The sequence below is a fragment of the Sorex araneus genome, chromosome 11 (genome assembly GCF_027595985.1).
Source record: "Sorex araneus isolate mSorAra2 chromosome 11, mSorAra2.pri, whole genome shotgun sequence".
Classification (NCBI taxonomy): domain Eukaryota; kingdom Metazoa; phylum Chordata; class Mammalia; order Eulipotyphla; family Soricidae; genus Sorex; species Sorex araneus.
Genome location: NC_073312.1, coordinates 48,949,549 through 48,969,364, shown reverse-complemented (window position 1 = coordinate 48,969,364; position 19,816 = coordinate 48,949,549). Strand labels below are relative to the sequence as shown.

The following is a 19,816-nucleotide window of genomic DNA, read 5'->3' as shown; positions in this document are numbered from 1 at the left end:
GCTCCTCTGGGAGGGCAAGCTGGGGGCTGAAACTTCATATAGCTCATCATAGAAATGGTGATGCGTTTTCTTTCACGTGCTCCTCTAAGTCTCTGCCCTTGGGGAGCCTGGGGGAGGGGGGAATGGTCTAGCATAGGGGACAGGTAACTACTGCAGGTCTCAGCACAAAGGTGAGCTAACAGCAGACCCTGCCTGTTACCTTCAAGCACATACCCTTGAACTCGGCCCAAGCTGCCCAGTACTCAGGAGGCGGCCACGGGACCAGGGACTTCATAAACGGGGACCCCAGGCAAGAATACTCTTGCCAGTCTCCCACCGTTCTAGCTCTGATCCTTCTAGCAGAGGGGCCCCAAGAGTCCTCTGGTCACAGTTGGGACAAGCAAATTCCCAGCAGAACTGGGGCAGGAGAAGGTAGTTGGGAGGGCCCTTGCCTTGCATGCACTCAACCTGGGTCCAATCCCCAGCATCCCATTTGGTCCCCCATGCACTTCCAGGAGTAACCCCTGAGCATCACCAGGGGTGGTCCAAAAACAAATCAGAAAATTCCCACCAAAAGATTCTCAGGAAATCTCTGGGGAAGCAGAACCCCAAACTACCAAGGAGGGATGCAGGGCAAGACTGCTGATCCACAAGTGTTCCACACTAGTTTTGGGATACAAAGGGCCCAACGTCTCCCTTGTCAGCTCCTGGGACTGCACTGATGCAGGAACCACCAATATTCTCTATTGCTGAGGAGCCACTGCCCAGGGGCCTCTCCCCAAGGGGTTAGAATCCCAGCAGATGGGGCTGGAGCAATAGCACAGCGGGTAGGGCGTTTGCCTTGCACGCGGCAGACCTGGGTTCGATTCCCAGCAACCCATATGGTCCCCTGAGCACCGCCAGGAGTAACCCCTGTGCATCACCAGGTGTGACCCAAAAAGCAAAAAAAAAAAAAAAAAAAAAAGAATCCCAGGGGAAAGCAAAGCAAAAGCTTTCCCAGCTTGCCAGGCTCAAAAAGAAATTCTCTCACTCCATCCTGAAGATCATTAGGGCCTCAACCCTAGCTTACCTCGGTCAAGGCACATACAAATTACACCAGCTGGGGTTTCCCTTTCCTTGGTCTACAGTGGCAACAAGCTACATCCTTAAATTAACCCTAAACCACAGTTTCACTTTCCCCAGCCATTCTGAGGGCCCTTCCCGACTATATATCCCCAGTTGTGGCTTACACAAGGTATTATTAAACAGAGCCCAATGCAAAGACAGAACGTACAGTATCCAGCCCATTCTATGCAGTCTGCCCTGGGGAGGCTCAAGCCCTTGGGACACAGCTGTCAACCAATACAACTGGGCCACAGCCAGCACAAATGAATTCCATCTGCCAATCACAGTTCAGTGCCCCAAATCCAACCCATCATGGTGAAGGAGGTACAAAAGCTTCAGGCCCCTCTGGGCGCCGTCCTGAAGAGCCAGCAGACCTAGGCTTTGTAAGGCATTCATCTTCACTGTAGCTTCCTTTGGAGACATCCACAAGAGGAACAAGGACGTGAGATTCAAAAGGGGTACAGATGACAGGTTCTGCTGGGCACACAGGTCAGACAAGAGTCCAGCTAGTAGAGGGGCCACACCGTATGCACCTCAGCACTCCTCCCCTGCAGGGAGGCAGAGGGCTCCTCAGTCTTGATGGTCTTCGGGGACACATTATCTTAGGAGAGTGCACTTAAAATAGCAGGTAGGGGCGGGAGATGTGGCTTAGTGACGGTGCACTTGCCCTCCATTTGTGAGGTCCTGGGTATGATTCCTAGCATTGCACCGTATCCTCAGCACAGCCGGGATGGCCACAAACCCAAACCAAAGTACCGGTACACTGACAACCCTTCCCTCTTAGCAGTGTTTACAGAGGCAACCCTCTTCCCAGGATGGACCTCCTGGCAGTCTTGCAAACATTTCTTATTCAAAACTCTCTAAGCACACTCCAGCAGACCTTTTCCCAGGGTGGTGGGGAGAATGAAGACTGGCCATGCCCACCAGAATCAACCAGGCCTGGCCTGCTGATGCCAATGCCAAGGTACCAAAGAGTGAAAAAACAGTACTTCCTCTTGCCGTCAGGCCCAAAGTGGCTCTTTAGGACTTCACAGGAAGGCAGGGCACCCAGCGCCAGACTTTCTCTACTTGGGCCACTGGGTCAAACGGGCACAACTCCCACAAAGGAGAGACATAACAGAGTGGGCCTTGAAGCCAGGCTAGAGCAGATCCCAAGCCAAGTCTGGCACCTTGCCCGCAGCCAGCAGGACCCCTCTGCTCTCGGGACAGGGCCGGCGCACACACGGGCCTGCCCGCCACGCAGGGTTCAAATGTGTTGTTTATTCACTTGTTTTGATGACTATAAATGTTTCCACTATGGAAAAGAAAGTTAGCACAGTACATTTTCATGACTGGGGAATGGATTTTCTGTAGTCTTCTTCAGTGGGGCAAAAACTTAGAAAAACAACCTGAATGTTGGAATTCAGTTCTTTATATAAAGTCCCTTGTAAAAACAAAACAGAATAAAAACAAACTGAAAAGAGGGGCAGGGCAGAATTTTAAAAAAGAAAAAGGCAAAGAAAGGCAGGGAAGGAAAACAAGGGAAGATGACTTATTGCTTCTCCTCGGCGCTCTCCTTGGTCTCTGCATCTTCAGACTCCTTGCTCCCTTCCTTCACCGAAAGAGCTTCCAGCTTTTCTGCCACTTTTTCAGCATTATCGTTTCTGCCGGATCCTGGCACAATGAAGGGAATGTGCAGTAAGAACAAAGCACTGACCCCCAACAGCCACGCCGTAGCGGGTTCACCCGGCATGCAAGTGTCACACCCCTTACCCACCCTCCAGCCACCTCAGCAGGGAGATCTCTGAAGCCCCTTTGGCACAGGTGACTCTAGACCCTGTGTCTTGATTGCACCCACTCAGGCACCTCCACCCAGCTTGCTCCCCGAGAAGCACCCCGTGTCCCCATGGCAGCTTCGCCACTTTGATAGGTCAAAGCAGTACCAGCCCCTGGCATGTTTCTGTGGCAGACAGAAAAAGCACCCATGCTTGGTGATGCAGCAGGGTGCAGAGTGAGTCTGCAAAGAGGACTTCCCCACTTCCCTGGCCCATATCACCTTTCTTTTCTCTCTCTTCGATCTCTTTCCTGCACTCTTCAAACTTTGTCTTAAACTTCTGTGCATCTGCAGAAAGAAGAGATGTCCTAAGAGTCTAGGGCAGTGAAGCAGACAAAACCTGACTGAGGAGGCAGGGCTCAAAGAGAGCTCCAGAACAGCTAGGTCACCTGTCTAGACCTGGGGTTTACTTCCACCAGGACCCTGCAGCCACTGCCCTGCGAGCCCGAGAAAGCGAGCCTCTGTGCGAGGCCGCTCCCATCCGATTCAGCAGTGGCTCCAGCAGACTCAGAGGCTCAGTGGGCCTGTGCTCTTCCATCACGCTCCAGCCAGCTACTGGCTACACCTCGCTCCTGGGGCACAGGCCAGGTCCAATTAGTACCTGTCAGATTCTGGGGTGCACCCAGCACCACCCAATTTTTAACTAGATTAGAATGAGGCCCAAGTGGGGAGGTCAGTCTTGGTTTACAGGTCTCAGCCCAGCTCCTACTGGCACACAGGCCTTGAGGTAAAAAAAAAACAAAAAAAAAACATGTTTGAGGCTTCAAGCACTGTGACTCCTGCCCTAAGTGACCACATGCTACTGTGACTCTCAGGGATTTAGACCCGAGCCTCTTAGACTCCACTTGTGGGGCCAAAGAGGTAGCTTAAAATGCAACCAACCCAATGCAATCCCTGGTACCTAGTTTTAGGTACATAAGTACATAAATTAGGCACATAAATCATTTACTGATATAAATTATAAAGAACAAAGTTTATAAAAGATTTTTATACTTATATTTAAAAAAAAAAGTTTTCCACAGCCCTCCATATTCAGTTACATGACCTGAAATGGGGCCAAATCACAGCAAGAAACTAGATGACCAAAATATTATTCACGGCATCTACCTCGTGGCTTACAACTCCCCCAGAGTTTTGGACGCCGATGAACACGGAGACACCAATGGTAGCTCCTTTTCTCTTAATAAAGTGACCTGAAGGAAGCACTTAGGGTGGAGGCTAACTGCCAGGAAAACCAATCACGTATTATGGTTAGAACTTTCCAGTTCCACCCGGAGATCAGATTCAACTGCCGGTGGGCAATGAGTTTATCAGAGTTATGGACTGAAAGAAGTGTAAAAAGTCCCAAAAGGAGAGGCTCAGAGAGCACGAGGGGTAGGTGAACACATAGATTGGGGCACAACAGTCCCCACACAACCTCATGCAAGGGCATGAAACCCCATCCTCCTCTCAAACTGTAGATCTCCCTTCAATGTGCTATTCCTAAATCACTTCCTTTCCCCCAATGGTGGGGGGAGAGGTGTCACAAGGGGTACCAGAAACCTCCAGTACAGAGTTGACTGGTCAAAAGTCCAATGACAGCCCTGAACAGTCCTGGTATGAGTGCCAGGGCTGAGCAGACTCTTGGACACCCCACTGTTGTCTGAGAACTTATCAGGGGATGCCTCACACCCACGTTCAAAACTAGCCTCAGGGAAGTGGTGACAAGGCTCCCAGAGTGCTGGGCGAAAAGCCCCCTCCTCTCCCCCAAGTTCCCATTCTTGTTCATACTCCTGTGGTTGGAGTCACACACTGTGGAAGGGGCCACAGTGAGCCCTGGCTTACTTTCAGCGTTCAGGAAGCGGATGGCCAGCAGCTCCGGCTTGGGACACTCGTCAGCAAAATCTGCATGGGTGTTCCAGACCCAGGCGCGGTCGCTACCTGCATTCGGCTTCAGTTCCATCATCGGTGTGACTGTGGAAGGATGACGTATGAGGATGGTGATGTCACGGGTCAGCACACACATCCGAACTCAAAGACCACAGGGTCCACGTGGGGTCAAACAGACCTGGTGTGAGGCTTACGGGATTTCTACTGCACCTTTGAAAACACTGTCATTGACCAAACAATAGGCCAACCCCCAATTGAGGAACAGAGTCACGTGCTCCCCAGTCACAGAGAATCTCCGAGAAACTCTCCAATTCCTGTGCTGACAAGGGCACTCATCCTAAGGAGAAACCAGTTCCCTTGGTCCTGCCCAGCCAAAGCAACCCCCAGAGTCTGGGCCAGGTGTGGGCACGAGTCAAGTGGCCCCCCTAAGGCGCAGCCACAGAGCCACGTTCACTTTTGACCACACCACCAGGAATGCAGAGCAGAGAGAAGGCAGAAACTGGAAGCACACTGTCACCCACATAGGGCATGTGGTCAGACCAGGACAGCCACTCTCAGCATTCCACTGGCAAGACCACAGGGACCCAGTGCAAGGGGATAGCAGTATCTCATGGCAGGATTTTACATAAAGGAAGGGCACAACCCACAGGCTAGGGGAAGTACCACGGTGCCATCTCCTTGGGCCCTGGCAGACCCACTGCAGGTGAGCCACGAGCACCCCTGTGCAACTAGACGCCTGGTCCCTGTCTCTGGAAGACTTTAGGGCGACAAGGACAACCCACAGCTCTGGGCACACGCTAGTCAACTTAATTGGGAGGGCCATCTTGTCTGCACTGGAGACATTCTGTTTGAGAGCTAAGACAGTATATAAAAGGTATCACAGGGCTGCCTCCTGTCACCACCCACCCAATCTATCATACCCAGGCCTGAGGTCCACTTAACAATCCACAGAAACACCCCAGTTCCCAGCAAGACTCTGGGAGAAGCCCAGGGGAGTAGCAAATGCTCCACACTGCAGCCAAGGGGAGCAGAGCAGGCTGGGTGGGGCAGGGCTGCTGGAACAGGCCCCAGCGTGTGACCTGGCTGGTGAGCACACACAATGGAGGTGTACTCCTCCCGCACCACCTGGGCACTGGGCCACCAGGCCCTCACCAACAGTCACCCTGCAGGACCCACGCCTGCCTTGCCAGCCATGTGAGACACCAAAACATGCAGACCCAGCACTGGGTCAGGAAAGGAGCCCAAAGGCACCTTCCGAGCACTGGGGACAGTCCACAGCAAAGCAGCGTGGTTGGTAACTTCCTGTTGCTGCTTTCCGGACCAGAGCTGAAGCAGCGCATCTGCCTGAGGGCCTCCAGTGGTCTACTCCCCAACAACTTCTCTGAAGGACGAGAGCTCATTCCTGTCCATGCCCCCCACCAAGCCGCAGGACGTGGGGATGGAATACAAAGAGGACACTGACCACACCATACCCCACATAACCCCCAGGCTCCCTGATACACGATCAGGCCCTCACTGGGGCTCTCCATGGCCCCTGTCAGCCCCATCTGCCTAGACACGCCTCTTGTGCTCCAAACCCTCTGTGGGCAGAGGAACCTGGGAAAGCCTCACTTCCTACTCCGCATTTAAGAGGCAGAACAGAAGGTCTTGGGAAGCAGCCCACTCCCAGGCTCGGGGAGGTCCAAACAGCGACCTGCCTGCAGGACCACAGCGTGCAGATGCAGTGCTGGAACTCAGGGCAAACCATGCCCAGAGGCCACCTACTGTAGTGGTTGGCGCATATTTTCAGGGTCTTGTCCCTCCTCATGAGGAGGCGGATGGTCCCTTTCTCCTTGTGCTTCAGGAGCTTGACATCACCGGTGCCTCGTTCCTTCCATTCTGGAAGATCGTTCTCTGAAGCGAATCGAAATAGCTTTGCACGCCTTCAAGAAAAGTCAGTGAAAGAATGAGAAAAGCAACAAAACAAAACAAAACAAAAAGTCAGTGAGCAACAGCTTTAGACACGCACAGAAAGCAGGAACCAACCAAATGTTTGCTGGGAAGAACTTATACATACAAGTCAAAACACCAGCATAAAAGAAAAATGGTTGGAGACCAGTAGGTAGGGCTTGTGCCTAGCACAGGCCAATTAGGATTTGGTCCCTAGCATTCCATATGGTCCCCAGAGCCTCACCAGGAATGATCCCTGAGCACAGAGCCAGGAGCAATCCCTGAGCACAGAGCCAGGAGTAATCCCTGAACATTGCCAGGTGTGGCCCTCAAAGCAACAAATGAAAAAAAGATTTTCACAGCTGCAACATTTTCCTAAAGACCTGCCATCTCAGCAAAGACCTCCTCCTGGTTAGCAGGACTGGTCTGCCCGGAGTCAGAGCAAGGCCAAAGATAGAACATCCCTGGCACACAACCCAGAAGGGGCTGGTGACCTCCACTGGATCACACCTCCGGACTCTGTTCCTTCATCTGCACAATAAGCAAGGCAGTCAACAGTGAGCTAGGCATCCTTGCCCTGTGGATTCAGGGTGACACCCCCCTCACCAGCCCCAACCTCTACTCTAAGGTCCCATTCCTGGAGAAGACAGCTCTCCCATCCTGACCTAATTTTATTAAGTGGGACAATTTAATCCTTACAAGGATCTCCCAGATGCTTCAGCCCAAAGACCTGATATGCTGATCCTCAGGAAAGCTTCCATCAGAGCACCAGACCACTTTCCACCCTATGCAGGCAGAGGAAAGCAGCAATGCCACCCTGCCGCCAAGTAAAATTACCCCAAGTGCAGTATCACTTCTGGTCTGCACAGGCCTGGAGAATGAGCATCTTCAGAGATCTCACCCAGTCTATGGAAGAGACCTGCAGCTCTGCAGTCCCAGGCCTGCCTTAAAAGGAGGTCAGGGGCAACGGTCATCTCTCTTCACCAACAGTCTTCCTTTTACCCCACAAGTTCCCAAATAGCTTAATCTGGTACATTCAGGACAGTGGGGAATTCCTAGAGCTTATAAAATGCTACGACCTATTTCCAAATAATAGGTAACTAAACCTAAGAGCCCCAGCAATAGGACCTGTAGGACCACAGCATGCAGATGCAGTCCTGAACTCAAGGCAAACCATGCCCAGAGGCCACCTACTATAGTGGCTGGCACATATTTTCGGGGTCTTGTCCCTCCCCGAGGAGGCGGATGGTTCCTTTCTCCTTGTGCTTCCAAACATTCAAAATACTGGGTAGTTTTAAGACCACCCAAGTTCACTATGCAATAAAGCAAAATCAATAAAAATGGCTTAGACATCTGGGATTGCGAGGGGAAGGGACAATGAGCTCCGAGGCAAGGGTCACCTGTGCACCCTGCCTGGCATGGGGCAGCTGCTGTGTGAATTTGAACAGTGAGCCTTGATTTCCATGGGGGATTCATCCCTGCTCAAGCCATTCTCCAACAAAAGGGAAGAACAACAGTGATACACCCATAAAACTCTTAACTTCATTTTATTATACCTAAGATACCTACTTCTGGAGCAACATGCGGTCACTTACATTTTAAAAAGCTCCTCTTCGTCTTCCTCCAGCGTTTTAATTTCTTGTTCAGGAAGAGAAACTATAGGCTCAAACTGGGGGTCATGGTTGGACTCATCTGCGTTCTCCGTGGAGGTGTCATGGTCCTCATGGGTGTCCTGTGGAAGGAGGGATGGAGAGGTGACTTTTGCCACTTTGAGCTTCATCAGCAGCGCCTCCAGTGAATAATATCACCCCAAAGCAAGAGCCTGCCTGAAAACCAGGAGAGGCAGGTGTGCAAAAGGTCCGGTTGCAGAAACCCAGCAGAGGGTCCGACCCTGACCTCAACACCAGGCTCCTATGACAAAGCCCAGGGACCCAAGAAACATTCATCTCCCCGTGCCTCAATTTCTTTGACGGAGATCAAAAAACGGGGGCCGGGGCAGAGGGTCCAGAGGATGTTACTCTTCAAGCAAAAAGTAACCCTGAGTTTTTTTTTTTTATTGGATCAGAGACATTAAGTACTCTCACTTACTAAAAAGAAAGAGTTACTACCAGATTGCTACTATTTACACAGTTCCCAATTCTCACGTCATCCCTCCCGCCCCAAACCAGAAAGAAATTTAAGTTAAAAGTAATCATATACATTAGAACCATAAAGACTGATCCACTTGGAAAGCTACAAAGTAGCTTATTGCAGGTACGGGTCTGGCAGGGCACGTGGCTGGAATACCAGTGAAAACCAAAGGCTCCAGGCACCTCCACAGCCAGATCCGAAATCAGGTAAGAGCTCGCAGCTGTGGGCGCCTCCCTCGGCCAAGGCCCGCTCGGCAACCACGAGGCGGATGCCAGCGGTCAACAAAGCAGCCCTGGCCTGGGCCGTGCGCTGCGGGCTCGTGGCCCGGCAGCCGGGCTGAGTTTCCGCCGCAGAGGCCCGCGGCGGTCTGGGACTCGGGGGCTGAATGAATGAAGCGCTGCGTAGGCGGCGCCCGGGGAGGGCTGCAGCGTCCGGGGGTGAGGTGGGGTTGGGGAGCCTGCAAGGTGGGCCGAGCCCCGTAGCCAGTGGCCGAAAGCCCCAGGTGGCCCCCGCGAGCGGCGGGGTGAGCGCCAGCCCTGGGGAAGCGGGAGGCAGAGGCAGCTCACGCCCCAATGCAGCGCCGCAGCCCACTGGGGTCCGCCCCAAGGTCACACGGACGCCCCGCAGCCCCCAGGCCCCGCGCGCCCCGGCCCGGAAGGCCTCGGGTCCCCGGTCGCGCTCCCCAGAGCACAGTCCCGGCGCCACGCAGGGCCCACAGGGGCGATCCCGAAGGCCGGCGGGGGTTAGCGGCGGTGGCGCGGGCCGCCCACGTGGCCGCCGCCAGCGGCCTCGGCCCCCGGTCCCCGCCCGGCCCCCGCCCGGGACCAGCCGCACCTTGGCGGCCGCCATGGGGGCGCGGCGGCGGCGGCTCGGCTGGCTCGGTCGTCGCTGGCTCCGCGGCCTCTCGGCGGCTGGTCGTGGCTCTTTCCCTCCGCGTCTGGCGCCGGCGCCTCCCGCCCGCCCACTCGTCCCTCCGCCCCGCGACCCGAACCCCGACCCCTGACCCCGGAGGCGGGAAACGCGCCGCGATTCAAAACCCGTGCAGCTTTATTAGCTCAGACGGCGGACAGTCTCATTGTCCAGCCTGCCCCGCGCTTCCCGCCAAAACGCCCGTGGCGCATGCCCGGCCCGCCCCGCTAGCGGAGAAGCGTGCACTCCCGGCAGCCTCCGCGCGCACTTCCGCCCGGCCGCCGCGCGTGGCTCTCAAGCCGACCAAGGCGCCGGCATCGGGACGGACGCGTGGCTATGACGTAACCGGAAACCGGGACGATAGAGACGCGCGGCCTTCACTGCACGCGCTGGCGGATCGGAGAGCTCTGGACGAGGCGAGCGGCCGGCGCGGGCCCCTGGCGGGCGGGCGGTGCAGCCCACGCCCTTAGCGACTCCTCTGAGAGCCGAAAGTTCGAGTCCCGCCCCTCCTCGGGGGCGGAGCTGGGTGGTAGCCTAGCTGTGCCGCACTAGCTCTGGTTACCTCCATATGCTTGGCCTAGAGGGAGGCTGCTGAAATCTCCCGATACAGGTCCCAGGCCTGGCTGCAGACGGATTGGATGAGTGCCCAGCTCAATAACAAAGTAAAGTGAAGGGAAATCTTGATAGGCGACCTAAGATTGAACTGGGGGTTGGGGTGGGAGAGGGTGGAGATTTGAGGTGCGGTGGCAAACGTCCAGAGAAAGCACAGGGATGGGGGAGGGAGGGAGGGGAGGACTGTCAAACCTGGGCTTGGGTACACCGATAGAGGTCTGGAGGAGGGGTGTGGGAGCCTGTGGCTCTCAGCCCTCTGTGTAGCCCTCTGCCTCTGTGTCCACACAGGGCGAAGAGCCTATGGAAGACTGTCATCGGGATGGCAACTGTGTCCCAGAGATCACCGAAACCCCAGCCCCGCAGGCAGAGAAGGAGGAGGGAGAGGGGGCTGGGGGAGCTACAGAGTCAGGATCCCAGCCGGGGCTCTACAGCTACATCAGGGACGACCTGTTCACCTCGGAGATCTTCAAGCTGGAGCTGCAGAACGTGCCCCGCCATACGAGCTTCAGCGACATCCGCCGCTTCCTGGGTCGCTTTGGCCTACAGCCCCACAAGACCAAACTCTTCGGACAACCTCCCTGCGCCTTTGTGACATTCAGCAATGCCGCTGAGCGGGACAAGGCTCTGCGTGTGCTACACGGGGCCCTCTGGAAGGGCCGTCCACTCAGCGTGCGTCTGGCCAGGCCCAAAGCAGACCCCATGGCCAAGAAAAGACAGCGTGAGGAAGAGAGCGAGGCATCAGCCACATGTATTGCCGACGTAGTCACCCCCCTTTGGACTGTGCCCTACCCTGAGCAGCTAGAGCGGAAGCGACTGGAGTGCGAGCAAGTGCTACAGAAGCTTGCCAAGTGAGTGTGGGCCTGGGCTGCCCAGGGTACCGTATCCTTGGGATCTGCATGGTTTCTTGGGGCTCTATAGTCAGGAACTAGGCTGTGTTGTCCGTGGGAACGTTGGGGTGCTAAGGGAAGGCTCCAGCACCCCAAGGGTTGGGAGAGGGGCTGGGAGTGGGATAACTAAGCTCCCCCCCCACCCTTTCTTCTGCAGGGAAATTGGGAGTACCAACCGAGCCCTGTTGCCCTGGCTGCTTTCTCAGAGGCACAAGTACAACAAGGCGTGCTGTCCACTGGAAGGGGTCAAGCCATCGCCCCAGCAGGTCAGGCCTGGGTGACGACAAGGCAGAAACTCTTGCCCTGTCCTAAAGAGAAATCTGCCGCTCATCTCCCTCTTCCTGCTTTGCTCTTATTCCTGGCAGTCATGACTTGAGTGTCATCTGTCACTCTTATCCCTGGAACTGCTGGCCCCTGTGCAGGTTCCTCTTATGTGTCACCTGTTAGTGTACTGCCACTCCCAAGGGTGAATGGTCAGGATAAGTTCAGGGTGCCTCTCTGCCTCCCATCTCTCTTCCCGCAGACTGAATATCGTAACAAGTGTGAGTTTCTGGTTGGCATCGGGGTTGATGGAGAAGATAACACAGTCGGCTGCCGCCTGGGCAAATACAAGGGCGGGACTTGTGCTGTGGCCGCTCCTTTTGACACGGTGCACATCCCCACAGCCACCAAGCAGGTGGTGAAGGCTTTCCAGGAGTTTATCCGGTGAGGACTGGTGAGGGAGTGGGGGGCCTGGTCTGGTATAGGGGTTTAAAAGGTGGGGAGGCCGAGCATTGAGCTAAGGGAGCCTGTTCGGCAGGTGGCAGTAGCTCACGGCCTCTGTGGCTCCTCCAGGTCCACTCCGTACTCAGCATATGACCCAGAGACGTACTCGGGCCACTGGAAGCAGCTGACTGTGCGCACCAGCCGCCATGGACAAGCCATGGCCATTGCCTACTTCCACCCCCAGGTCTTGAGCAGGGTGGCCTTGCTCTGGGGGAGTGTCCGGGCTGGGGGCACAACAGCACAGCTCAACAGTTTCTTTTCTATTCCCTGTTCCAGAAACTCAGTGCTGAGGAGTTGGTGGGGCTGAAAGCCTCCTTGGCACACCACTTCATGGAAGGGCCAGGCAAGGCCAGTGGGGTGACCTGCCTCTACTTTGTGGCGGAGGGGAGACAGCGGTGAGGAGCCCTCGTGGGGCTGAGGGAGGCCTTGCCTGGGCTGGGTACTCTGACAGACTCGCTCACCACCTACAGAAATACGCCCAGCCTGGAGGGCCTGGCCCTGGAGCACGTGGCGGGGGACTGCCACATCCAAGAGGACCTGCTGGGGCTGACCTTCCGGATCTCCCCGCATGCCTTCTTCCAGGTAGTCCTGACCTATGGGAGGCCCCGCACGGCATTTGGGTGTGTGTGGGACTGTAGGCTGAGGCGGGAGATCTGAGTCTAGGAACAGCACCCAAGCTGGGGAGCTGTTGTAGCCATCTGGTGGGAAAGAGGGTGTTGTTACCTGTGTGAGGTTTGGACACCCCTGGGCTGAGCACTGAGCCTGTGAAGCTGCTATGGATAGGGATGCTCCAGGTGTGGTGCTAAGGAAGCAACTTGTGAATGGAGAGATTGGATGAGGTCACTTGGAATGGGCAGGGAGGGCTCAAGGGATGGTCTGAGTTCTTGGGAACTCAAGGGGAGTGAGGGTGTAGGCTGACTGGGGAAGGGGCCTCCTGCAGGTGAACACCGCAGCGGCTGAAGTGCTATACACACTGATCCAGGACTGGGCGCAGCTGGACTCGGGCAGCACCGTGCTGGATGTGTGCTGTGGTACTGGCACCATTGGTCTGGCACTGGCCAGGGTGAGCTTCTTACCCAACTCCCCCCGCACTGTCACATGACTCCCCACCCCAGGGACCTGCCCTGGAGTGGGGTGCCATGGGCTCCTGTCCTTTCCTGGCTTTAGAAGGTGAAGAGAGTTGTGGGGATTGAGCTGTGCCCAGAGGCTGTGGAGGATGCCCGGGTGAATGCCAGAGAAAATGGTGAGAAGATGCAACACAAATTTGGGCTCCCAGGGCCCAGGGGAGGGGGCACCCCAATCCAAAATGGCAGATGGATTCCCCTGCAGGCTTGGGTGTGTCTGACAGGGTTCTCCCCCACTGCAGAGCTGAATAATGTGGAGTTCCACTGCGGGAGGGCCGAGGACCTGTTGCCTACCCTGGTGAACCGACTAGCCTCCCAGCAGCTCGTAGCTGTCCTGGACCCGCCTCGAGCTGGCCTGCGTGAGTACCCTGGCAGGGAGGGGGAGGCCAAGCATTTTCTAGCCACAGCCCCGCCTAACGCCTGCCAGCCCACCTCTCCTCCTCAGATTCCAAAGTGATCCTGGCGATCCGCAGAGCAGAGAACCTCAAGCGGCTGCTGTATGTCTCCTGTAACCCCCGGGCGGCCATGGCCAACTTTGTGGAGTGAGTGTGGGATAGAAGCCCTGCCCCCCAACCCCTAGCTGGCTGCCCCATGTAATTGATCTCATTTTGTATCTTCCCAGTCTCTGCAGAGCCCCCTCTAATCGGGTGAAGGGCACCCCATTCAAGCCAGTCAAAGCTGTGGCCGTGGACCTGTTCCCACAGACCCCACATTGTGAGATGCTTATCCTATTTGAAAGGACTGAGTACTCCAATGGTGGGGCTCCGGCACCGCCAGAGCCACCAGCCCAACCCCCACCAGGACCTCTGCCTGACATCCCACAGGACACTGGGGTTTCCACCTCTTCATAGGCCTTGGGAACACAGCTTTTCTAGATCTTGCCCGCGTGGATCGTTGGGCTGCGGCCACAGCACTCCAGTATGTGCCTTGCCCTGGGATGCTTGGAGGTGGCCATCTCTGTGGGCTCCCACCTAGTTCTCTTTGGACCAGCAGGACCACATTCACCATAATAAACAGTTTTTGAACTACAGATCTCTGACGTGTCAAGAGCTTCAGGACAGTGTTTATGCAAAATGGCAGGACTGGGGAATATCTCCAGCACCCCATGGAGGTGGGATCCCCGGAGCAGAGCCCCAAATCACCAGCACATGAGGTGTCAGGGCAGGGCTGGGACAGCAGGCCGTGTTACCAGAGGTCTGCTTTGATGCTTTGCCAAGAGTACTTGTGAGCTAGAAAACACAAGGCAAGGGATGGACAAAGGGTCCGAGCTCCTGAATTGCATGTGAGAGTGCCAGGTTTAATTCACAGCAAATTGTCTTCCAAAGTGCCTCCCCCAACACACACCGAAAAGAACCCCCGAATATAGGGGGTTGCTGCAGCTGTCCTCCCTAGCCCAGGTGGTGCCCCCTATCTTCCACAGCTACTAGGATAACTTCAAGCGTAGTCATGTACCCAAAGCTGGCTCTGAAAGGCTCCTGTGGAGACTAGGGATGGGCTGTGGCAGCATCTGGGAGAGGTTCTGTCCAGTTGAAGATGTGTAACCCCAACCTTCCCCAGGAGAATAAAACACCAGCCATTCCCTCTTGGACATTTTGCTTTATGCATTCAGAGAATCAGGGCTCACCCTTCCAGCTGTGGTCCAGCTGTGCTTGGGAGGTAAACAACAGGCCAGAGCTGCCCTGCCTCCTGTCCCACATGTGGCAGAACAGCAGACTCAGCTGCCATGGCAGGCTCCCGCTTTAGTAACAGGTGCACACAGCTTTGGTTCACGATGGCACATCTGGCTGTTTTCAGGGTGAACAGTCATGATCAAATGATTTTTTTCACAGCAGCAGACAGGAGGCAAGATAGAAGCAGTGTCTAATTATAGCAACTTCATTGGAGGGTACTGTTTTCTAAAGGTCATCAGAGAGCGCTGACCCTGGTCACATAGGTGGAGGGGGGGTACGCTGTAGGTGGCCCACAAGGCCGACAATCTGTTCCTGGAAACGAATGCCGTCAACACTACCCACAGGGGAAACAATGGGGGCAGGGAGCCAATGCTGACTACCACCACCTCATACGAGAGGGTGCCCAGGGCCAAGGGCATACCCATATGCCCAAGGCCTCAGGCAGGGCCAGCTCTACCACACCTGGGACAGCAGCCACCTGCAGAACACAAACTGCTGGGCAGGAGCAAGCAGCTGCCAGGCCTGGCAGCCTGGGCTCGCCATCCCCAGGGAGCATTCTGCCGAGCTCCAGAAGAGCGCCAGTTTGTGATCGGGAAGGATAGTGCTGAAGGTCTTGTTTCTTCTTAAATAAGTCCACATGCTAAAATGCATTGTTTATATCTGCTACATGATTCCAAATCTATCTTCTACTCTCACTGTAAAAGTTTCTTTCCAAATGCTAAAATATCATAAAAGCTTTAAAAATCGATGGGGTGGACAGATGGACTTGACTGTGCAAAAATCTTCGGTAAAAAGTTGCTAGAGGCCAGTGAAGGTGGGAAGCCTTGTGTCTAAGAAGGCGTGCTTTCAGGCAACGAGACTTCCTCGGGAACGGCCAGGGCATCGGTCAGAATGAGACTGGCAGGCCACAGTCACACTGGCAATGTATTTCAAGGCTGAAGAATAATTGCCTTAAAAGTTTGCCTGCAATCTCTGAAAAGAATTTAATTGCTAACATTGTGTTTATTTTAAACCAAAAAGATTTGAAATATTCCTAATGTTTTCAGAGAAAAGGGGGAAAACAGGAGGCAGCGTAGGATTAGGGTGCCAGTGTGAGTCTTCTGACCGGGTCCCTGTAGTGTGGCCCATGAAAATACCCTGGATACAGGGGACCATGGGACTCAACTGTTCCTATCTCATTTCATCTGTCATCCAACTATCATTTTGTCAGTTCATGTCATACATTGAAATTCATGAAACCCTTCATAAAAACAGTCTGCAGCAAATCCATACAAGCAGAAGTTCACCTGCATGGCCAGGCCGAGTCCATCCCTGAACACATCCACTCACACCTACAGGCAGGCCTCCCAGGAAGTGCTGTGTGCCCTGGATGGTCCTGTGCCCACTGGAGCCCCAGCCGTCAGGGCCGTGCTGCAGACACGGGCCACAGGGGAGGAGCTGACATGGGAGGCCTGCAGCTGCAGTGAGCGGTGTGGTCTCCCCAGAACGCCCGGCCTGGCGCCTCCCTCACACATCCACGGTGCACAGGGGCTCCCCTCCAGGCTGGGCAGATGCCACGATAGACATCTTGGGCTTCTTCCGTGTCTCCTCCTAGAACAAACAACTGGGGTCAGCGAAGCTGGCAAGGTGAGAACAAGTAACCCAACCTCAGGCAAAAGGCTCTGGGGAGTGCAGGTGTGCGGGAGCTGACTGGTGTCAGGAGGCATCTGGAAAAGGGCACACAGGCACAGCATGCCAGGCTGGAAGGAGCCAATGACTGAGAATTGGGATAGACACCCAAAAGGGTGAAGTGAAGGGGTTAGTCACCAGGGACAAGCCATTTGAGTAGCTTCATGTGTAACTGGGCAATGTAGGCCTGGGAGATGTGGTCTGTGGTTGGTTCCCCCATCTCCAGATGTCACAATATGGCCCAGGAAAGGTAATGGAGGGGGGCCTGGCAGGGCTGTGCACTCACCCTCTCCTCTGCCAGCCTCTTCATTTCCTCTTGCAGTTTACTGAGGATATGCAGGTTGGGCTTGTTCTTCTTGGCATACTGCTGCAGTTCAATCACACTTTTGTCTGAGGTCTCCTGGGGAGCACAGAGTCTGGCTCTCAGGAATCGCATGGCCCTGATTACCCCTCCAACCTGCCTCTGTTAGGCCAACATAGCACAGGACACTGAACAGTCCATGGCTGCCCCCAGTGTCCTTGACCTCAGCAAGAAGTCTGCTGCACTAGACAAGGGAGTCCTGAGCCCTACTCAGCTCCACGCTTGCCCCAGACACAGGAGATGAGAAGCTGGACATGGCTCTGTATAAAACCCTCAGACTAAAGTGAGCAAAGTATGGACTTATTCAGCAGGAACAGTACACTGCAGACAGGACAGGCCCTAGCACAGGGCCTCAGCTGCACACTGGTCCCTCAATTCCAGAGAAGGACTAAGCTGTCCTGAGAGTGACTTTAAGAAACTAGGGCAATTGGCTTACATGCAGTTGACCCAGAGCCGAGCCAGGAGCAATCCCAGAGCACAACCACATGTGGCAGGAAGGATGAAAGGAAAGAAATGAAAGGAAGGGAAGGAAAGGAAGGGAGGAAGAAAGAATGGAAAGAAGGAAGGAGACCTCTGAAGTGGCCTGCTGGGCCCTGGTTCTAGCCCTTGCCACCCTCAGCTCACTACGGCTCCTCGCCCCCTGGCCAAAGCCTGCCCTGTGTCCTCAATCTCTGCCCAAGACACTGCCCAAAAGCATGCAGGTGCCTGCAGGCAGAAGCTGGATGTCCACTGTAATCAAATTTTCTCAACACGTAACCTGAAATTTCCTGAGCACACTGGGGTCCTGGCCTCATCTCACTGATCCTGCTTTGCAAACTCGGAGTAAAGGTGTATTCAAGGAGAACCTCAGGGTCCACAGTGTGACCCTCTGGGTCATTCCAGGCAGTCTTACCCTCCACAGGATCTTTCCTCTGATCCCTAGGGCACCAAAACCCAGATATTTTCTTTTTTGGGGGTAAAGATGGGAGTCGGGGGTGCAAATAAAGCATAAAACTCACCTCAGAGTTCTTCCCTCCACCCCAAAAAAGCATTCAAATCTAAAGAGTATTGGTTTAAATCTGAAGATCTTCCCAAAATAGATGACACACACAAGCTGTTTAAAGGGAAACTGGTGTTTGCAGCCAGGGAAAGCCCCATATGCTCCCTTTCCTTTGAGCTAATAGTGGGTGTCCTCAAATTAGCACTAGGGCTGAGCACTGCAGGGAGAGGAGGAAGGCCTAGCTTCTGAACCTTCACACTGACGTGTACCCTCCCTCCATCCCACCTTGTGGCTCTGCCCGGAACCCTCTCCCCAGTCAGTGAGGGCTCCTCCATGATGGAGACACACACGAAGGGGCCCATCACCACCACGCAGTGGCCTAGCAGAGACTCGAAACTGATGGCAACAGGCTCCCAGATATGTGCTGATTGGGGGAGGGGCAGGAGGACAGGGTCTGATTACCTGTTTGACCATCTTGCTGCTTTCCCGGCCATACATGCGTAGTAAAGACCCCCAGTTCTTGACATGTGGATGCAGGAGCTGAAGGATTTTCTGAGAGGCTAACTGTTTTCCAACCCGCTTATTCTTACCTATGAAAAGGGGGAGGACACATGGAAAACAGGGTCACAAACCAACTGTCCAAAGTCAACTCTCCAGAAAGGAGCACAAGTACCATTGCCCAAGTCTCCAAGAAGCAGGTGGGGATGAAGTCACCATGGCACTGGGCCCCCCTGCTCCACTTTGCTAGAAGACAAGGTCACACATCTCCCCCATGATCAGGCATAGAGACAAAGTGATGCATCATGGAGCCTGCGGCCAGGAGCTGCTCAGAGCAGCTTCTAGAGGGGAGTTATAAGGGGAAGAACAGGGCCAAATGTGGGCTGTGTCAAGAACAACACCCAGTAGAGCACACCGGAGCTCTAGCTAGAGGGGAGCCCACCCAGGTTACCCAGCCGGCACCCAGACAGGATCCCGCCTGTCCCTCCATCCTGCCAAGCTGCTCAAGGATGCTGCAGGAAGGACTCCTGCCAAGGTGCAGGAGACAGAGTCTAAATGTGGTTCTGTAATTTTCTCAGGGCACCTTGCACTCAGTCTCTTAATGAAGAATGCTGGTTTTATGTGCCTAATTTTTTTTTTAATATAGTATGGGGTGGGAGGGAGGCAGAGAGATAATACAGTGGATAGGGCATTTGCCTTGCACACAACCACCCAGGTTCAATCCTCAGCATCCTATATGGTTCCCAAGCACCGTCAGAATGATTGCTGAGTGCAAGCCCAAAAAACAAAACAATAACAACCAAAATACATGTGTATATGCATATTATACATATATATTTTTAGGTATATATGTGTGCATATGTATAGGGCTGGAGAAATAGTACAGCAGGTAGAGCATTTGCCTTGTACATAGCTGACTTGGGTTTATTCCCCATCACCCCATATGTCCCCTGAGTCCACCAGGAATGATCCCCGAGCATAGCTGGGTGTGGTCCAAAAACAAAAACAAAATATAGTTATAGGGCGAGAGAGATAGTACAAAGATTAAGACACTTGCATGCATCTGATCCTAGCTTGCTCCCTAGCACCACTTACGATCCCCAGAGTACCACTAGGGTTCAATCTGAATGTAGAACCAGGAGGAAGCCCTGAGCACACCTGGGTGTGCATCCTCTTTCCCAATAAAACTAGTCATATATCAAAAATGGTTATCCCAAAAACCAAATGAGGAGAAGAGTATAGAGAGCTGGGTCCAGTGAGCAGAGAGTACAATAGTGAGTGTTAGGAGAAAACCTCTTACTCAAGCACCAGGGCTGATGGGAGCAGTGGGGACAGAAGGGAAACATGTGGTCTAGGAAACATGAGCAGACAGAGCCCGGGGGAAAGGCTGATTCGGGGTTTCAATAATACCGAGTACCCAGCCACAGGTGGTCAAGATCTAAGCTGGTGGTCAGGATACACCATGCTGCAGAGGGTCGCCCACATGAGCGGGCGCCAGCAGGACAGGGCAGGGAGGGGC

The 19,816-nt window shown here is 54.4% G+C and overlaps 3 protein-coding genes and 1 non-coding gene across 5 annotated transcripts in view; 1 reads left to right on the top strand and 3 right to left on the bottom strand.

Moving 5' to 3' along the window:
• Positions 1-2,323: 2,323 nt before the first annotated feature.
• RANBP1 (RAN binding protein 1) lies at positions 2,324-9,816 on the bottom strand. The gene is made up of 6 exons (XM_004607485.3): positions 9,659-9,816; positions 8,290-8,426; positions 6,530-6,687; positions 4,721-4,849; positions 3,119-3,184; positions 2,324-2,736 (listed from the first exon to the last, which is right to left on the bottom strand). The coding sequence occupies exons 1-6, from the start codon at positions 9,671-9,673 to the stop codon at positions 2,615-2,617; spliced, it is 627 nt and encodes a 208-aa protein (XP_004607542.1). The 5' UTR covers positions 9,674-9,816; the 3' UTR covers positions 2,324-2,614.
• On the bottom strand, positions 2,957-3,083 carry LOC129399499 (small nucleolar RNA SNORA77). Its single transcript, XR_008627133.1, has one exon. It is a non-coding gene; the product is annotated as a small nucleolar RNA SNORA77 (small nucleolar RNA).
• A 258-nt stretch (positions 9,817-10,074) lies between the features above and the next one.
• TRMT2A (tRNA methyltransferase 2 homolog A) lies at positions 10,075-14,176 on the top strand. 2 transcript variants are annotated; one of them, XM_012932482.2, is made up of 12 exons: positions 10,075-10,395; positions 10,634-11,193; positions 11,390-11,498; positions 11,756-11,937; positions 12,067-12,181; positions 12,274-12,392; positions 12,468-12,579; positions 12,938-13,060; positions 13,165-13,240; positions 13,364-13,480; positions 13,567-13,663; positions 13,744-14,176. In XM_012932482.2, exons 1-12 carry the CDS (start codon positions 10,372-10,374, stop codon positions 13,970-13,972), a joined length of 1,863 nt encoding a protein of 620 aa, XP_012787936.2. In that variant the 5' UTR covers positions 10,075-10,371; the 3' UTR covers positions 13,973-14,176. The 2 variants fall into 2 exon arrangements, with proteins under 2 accessions (XP_012787936.2, XP_054974680.1); XM_055118705.1 differs by lacking the exons at positions 12,067-12,181; positions 12,274-12,392.
• A 521-nt stretch (positions 14,177-14,697) lies between these two features.
• DGCR8 (DGCR8 microprocessor complex subunit) overlaps positions 14,698-19,816 on the bottom strand; it is a 31,717-nt gene continuing 26,598 nt past the window's right edge. The window contains exons 12-14 of the mRNA XM_004607484.2: positions 18,262-18,389; positions 16,746-16,859; positions 14,698-16,381 (exon numbers count right to left, since the gene is read on the bottom strand). Of these exons, the coding sequence (XP_004607541.1) occupies positions 16,298-16,381; positions 16,746-16,859; positions 18,262-18,389 (326 nt within the window). The 3' untranslated portion in view covers positions 14,698-16,297. The remainder of the gene's footprint in view (positions 16,382-16,745; positions 16,860-18,261; positions 18,390-19,816) is intronic.

Coding starts and splice junctions, on each gene's coding strand:
- RANBP1 (XM_004607485.3), bottom strand. Junction 4,850..6,529: donor AATATGCGCCAACCACTACA/GTAGGTGGCCTC, acceptor ATCCTTCCACAG/TCACACCGATGATGGAACTG. Junction 2,737..3,118: donor CGAAGAGAGAGAAAAGAAAG/GTGATATGGGCC, acceptor TCATTGTGCCAG/GATCCGGCAGAAACGATAAT.
- TRMT2A (XM_012932482.2), top strand. CDS start 10,372: ATGAGTGCCCAGCTCAATAACAAA. Junction 12,182..12,273: donor TTGCCTACTTCCACCCCCAG/GTCTTGAGCAGG, acceptor TCCCTGTTCCAG/AAACTCAGTGCTGAGGAGTT. Junction 13,061..13,164: donor TTGGTCTGGCACTGGCCAGG/GTGAGCTTCTTA, acceptor TCCTGGCTTTAG/AAGGTGAAGAGAGTTGTGGG.